At 35.6% G+C, this 5,000-nt stretch overlaps 1 protein-coding gene across 4 annotated transcripts in view; it reads right to left on the bottom strand.

Moving 5' to 3' along the window:
• Nucleotides 1-5,000, bottom strand: part of utrn (utrophin) — a 393,845-nt gene that overhangs the window by 278,755 nt on the left and 110,090 nt on the right. For all 4 annotated transcript variants that reach the window (XM_062044584.1, XM_062044587.1, XM_062044585.1 and 1 more), the window contains one exon: nt 1,932-2,050. In XM_062044584.1, the coding sequence (XP_061900568.1) occupies nt 1,932-2,050 (119 nt within the window). The remainder of the gene's footprint in view (nt 1-1,931; nt 2,051-5,000) is intronic.

The following is a 5,000-nucleotide window of genomic DNA, read 5'->3' as shown; positions in this document are numbered from 1 at the left end:
AAAAATACTATTAAAAAAAAACAAAGTGGTATAAATAGCAAATAGGTTAAAAGTAACGGGAAAAAGTTGAAATGTTGACACTAAAACTAGTGATGCATGATATTTTTTTTATTTACAAGCTAATACCGATACAGATATCTTTCTGCTTCTTAAGAACGATACCGATGATTGATTAACTTATGGCTATTATTTTTCAGATGTAGCTTTAAATAGAATTTGTGCACATGCACTTTTCTTTGGGGCAGGTTCTTTAGCAACAGGCGCCTTTGTAAGCTTTCAAAACATCGCCATAGCGATGCTGGCGGTTCAGATGGCTGATAAGGTTTGATATGTGGATGCATGATGTGTTTTTCCTCCTCGCAAAATGTCTTCCTCTAAAATAGGGGTGCACACACTTTTTCTGCAGGCGAGCAACTTTTCAATTGATCAAGTCAAGGGGATCTACCTCATTCATATATATCATTTATATTTATTTATTTATGAAAGAGATGTTTTTGTTACCAAGTTAAAGGTGTTTAATGATAATACAAGCATGTTTAACACATACTGTACACATTCCCATTTCTTTCTTTCATGAAAATAACAATATAAGTTGGTGTATTACCTGATTCTGATGACTTGCATTGATTGGAATCAGACATTAGTGCTGAGAACATCCACATTTTCAAATGGAGGAGAAAAAAAGTACTCCTTTCTGTCCAATGCCACATGAAAGTGGTTGGTTTTTGGCATCTTATTTGTCCAGCTTCCATACTCTTTTTTATACACTTCACAAAAAATACATTGGCGGCAAACTCCATAGCTTGCTAGCTTGTGCATGCCAGCTATCTGAGATATATATATATATATATATATATATATATATATATATATATATATATATATATATATATATATATATATATATATATATATATATATATATATATATATATATATATATATATATATATATATATATATATATATATATATATATATATATATATATACCGATTGGTCTATCATACATATGATGTTTTTAATATTCTGGTTTCTTTAGTATATACAGTGCATCCAAAAAGTATTCACAGCGCTTCACTTTTCCCACATTTTGATATGTTACACAGCCTTATTCCAAAATAGAATACATTCATTTTTGTCCTCAAAATTTTACACCCTACATCCTATAATGACAATGTGAAAAGGTTTTTATTGGGTTTTTTTTAATTTTGAAAATTTATGATGAAACTATGACACTACAAGGAAGCATTAGCAATCTCTAACAAATGCAGAAAAAAGTTGGTTTGTGAGTTAATTAATTAGTTTGTTGTTAGTAAAATTCCCCCCAAAAATATGATCCTTTTTTTAAATGTATGTTTTCATAACTGTTAGTTACTAGTTAGTTCATTAAGTGGTTCAATGGTTACGTCACAAGTCAAACATGTTTTTTGCCACAAAATTCATGTTTTGATCATTGGTTGGTTAGTTAATTAGTGTTAAAATGACACATTTTTAAATAGATAATTTAGTTTAATCCCAGTTCAGTGAGTGAATGAGTGAGTGAGTGAGTAAACGAGTAAGTGAGCGAGTGAGTGGGATTACATGAAAAGTACAAAACCCAGGTACTCTTGTTAGATTAGGCAAAAGCCGCCTAACCAATTTGTATACAGCAAAACGACCAGTTTGATCACAATTAGTTAGCTAGTTATGGTGACTTAGATTAGTTGGATAGATAACCGTTTATGCATTAATAAATTAATTGACCATTGATAGTTACCGAATTGGTCTCGATTTTTATAAAACTTTTTCATCACAGTTAGTGAATTAGCAGGACTATGCAAACGTTTTTTACAAAGCTTCGAAGAGGAAGAACCCATTAAATGTTAGTGCAGATAGGAATAAAGGCACGTATTGTGAAGGATTGTATTTCCACTTGTTATTTCACAGACCTGTGCTCGCTCCACTGCCGCCTCAGTGGTAAGAGTGTCATTGATCCCGTCTCTCAACGCAGCCAGCCGGGCCTCTAGCGCCTCCAGCAGGAGAGATTGAGCCTTGTTGGCCTCCAAAACTGGAATTTGAGAAAAACAAGGAGATGTTTGAATGTTCATTCTTCCTACATCCGCTGCTGTTCCACCACAAGGAGGCAGTGTGATGGATATTAAATAATCTTACTTTATATGTTTAACAGCATAGAAGTGACCCAGCCCAGATTTAAACAACACCTTAGTCTACTGCACTGTACTCTACTCCCTTCCTTGTCATGCTGTGTGTTAATTACCATGTGATTTGCTGCTTACACAGTGTGCCCGTGTTTACATACACAGAGAGCAGTGAGAGATGGAGCAGAACCGAAAGATAAAGACATGATTTCTTATCCAACAGTGTCAGAAAAGTTCACTGGGCACAGGAATTGACATTCTGCTGAAGAAGTGCCAATCAAATCCCAACTGAGACGCTTCTTAGGGGACGGTGTGGCGAAGTCGGTAGAGTGGCCGTGCCAGCAATCGGAGGGTTGCTGGTTACTGGGGTTCAATCCCCACCTTCTACCATCCTAGTCACGTCTGTTGTGTCCTTGGGCAAGGCACTTCACCCTTGCTCCTGATGGCTGCTGGTTAGCGCCTTGCATGGCAGCTCCCGCCATCAGTGTGTGAATGTGTGTGTGAATGGGTGAATGTGGAAATACTGTCAAAGCGCTTTGAGTACCTTGAAGGTAGAAAAGCGCTATACAAGTATAACCCATTTATCATTTAATCGGGATAATTATTTAAAATTGGTTAGTTAGTGGGATGATAGAAAAACTAAGACATAGACCACTGTTTCTTAACCAGAGGGCCAGGGCCCACTGTTGGCCCGCGAGTGCCCGCTCAAGGGCCGCAAAAAAATATCTGCTTCTCAGCAGTGGTCCATATGGGCCGCAGGGGTACTCAGTTGTAATACACTTTTCTTCCACTTGTGGCAGTATTAACAATATCTGGAGTAAATGTGCAAAAATTATGACTAAAGTGGTGAAGTTTTTTTAAGAAACATATATTTTTATTATTTATCAATAATTTAGTTAAATGTCCTTGTTTTAGCACTGCCTAATTGTATGTACATTTTTTTTTTTTATGTTTAAAGTATATTTGATTATATGTTTTTCTAATTAGCCTGACCTAAGCCTTGTTAATAATCGTTGTGATTAACACATTAGGGCTGCGAATCTTTGGGTATCCCACGATTCGATTCAAAATCGATTTATTTTTTTTCGATTCAACGCGATTCTCGATTCAAAAACGATATTTTCCCGATTCAAAACGATTCTCTATTCATTTAATACATAGGATTTCAGCAGGATCTACCCCAGTCTGCTGACATGCAAGCAGAGTAGTAGATTTTTGTAAAAAGCTTTTATAATTGTAAAGGACAATGTTTTATCAACTGATTGCAATAATGTAAATTTGTTTTAACTATTAAATGAACCAAATATATGACTTATTTTATCTTTGTGAAAATATTGGACACAGTGTGTTGTCAAGCTTATGAGATGCGATGCAAGTGTAAGCCACTGTGACGCTATTGTTCTTTTTTTTTTTTTATAAATGTCTAATGATAATGTCAATGAGGGATTTTTAATCACTGCTATGTTGAAATTGTAACTAATATTGTTACTGTTGTTGATAATATTAATTTTTGTTTCACTACTTTTGGTTTGTTCTGTGTCGTGTTTGTGTCTCTCAATTGCTCTGTTTATTGCAGTTCTGAGTGTTGCTGGGTCGGGTTTGGTTTTGGAATTGGATTGCATTGTTATGGTACTGCTGTGTATTGTTTTGTTGGATTGATTAATTTAAAAAAAAAATATATATATATATATATAATTTTTTTTTTAAATATAAATTTTTTTAAAATTAGAATCGATTCTAAATCACACAACATGAGAATCGCGATTCGAATTCGAATCGATTTTTTCCCACACCCCTATAACACATGCTTTCGTATCATTTGACAAGGTTTATCCTGTGAAACAGTAGGCAGGTTAGATATAGTTATTGAATACGATTAAAATCAAGAGTAGGATTACTAATCCAGTGTTAATATTTAAATTGGCCCCGGTTCCCTCTGTAGTGGCAATGTTGGGTCCCGAGATCAAAAAGGTTAAGAACCCCTGACCTAGACAGTGTTTTACAAAAATGTTTTGGTAGGTTAGTTAATAGAATATAATAGAGTTATGCAAAAAACTACATAATAATGTTTAGTAAAACTGTTGTTTTTTATTGGGGACGACGTGGCGAAGTTGATAGAGTGGCCGTGCCAGTAATCGGAGGGTTGCTGGTTACTGGGGTTCAATTCCCACCTTCTACCATCCTAGTCATGTCCCTTGTGTCCTTGGGCAAGACACTTCACCCTTGCCCCTGATGGCTGCTGGTTAGCGCCTTGCATGGCAGCTCCCGCCATCAGTGTGTGAATGTGTGTGTGAATGGGTGAATGTGGAAATACTGTCAAAGCGCTTTGAGTACCTTGAAGGTAGAAAAGCGCTATACAAGTATAACCCATTTATCATTTATTGTAAAACTGTAATCACAGTTAGTCAGTCATTACAATTATGCAAACAAGCACTATCATTGTTATGAAAGTTATTTAGTTAGTTTGCATACACTACCGTTCAAAAGTTTGGGGTCACCCAAACAATTTTGTGGAATAGCCTTCATTTCTAAGAACAAGAATAGACTGTCGAGTTTCAGATGAAAGTTGTCTTTTTCTGGCCATTTTGAGCGTTTAATTGACCCCACAAATGTGATGCTCCAGAAACTCAATCTGCTCAAAGGAAGGTCAGTTTTGTAGCTTCTGTAACGAGCTAAACTGTTTTCAGATGTGTGAACATGATTGCACAAGGGTTTTCTCATCATCAATTAGCCTTCTGAGCCAATAAGCAAACAAATTTGTACCATTAGAACACTGAGTGATAGTTGCTGGAAATGGGCCTCTATACACCTATGTAGATATTGCACCAAAAACCAGACATTTGCAGCTAGAATAGTCAT

Source organism: Entelurus aequoreus, linkage group LG04 (assembly GCF_033978785.1).
Source record: "Entelurus aequoreus isolate RoL-2023_Sb linkage group LG04, RoL_Eaeq_v1.1, whole genome shotgun sequence".
Classification (NCBI taxonomy): Eukaryota; Metazoa; Chordata; class Actinopteri; order Syngnathiformes; family Syngnathidae; genus Entelurus; species Entelurus aequoreus.
Note: the sequence above shows the minus strand (reverse complement) of the source record. Positions and strands in the feature narration are given on the sequence as shown.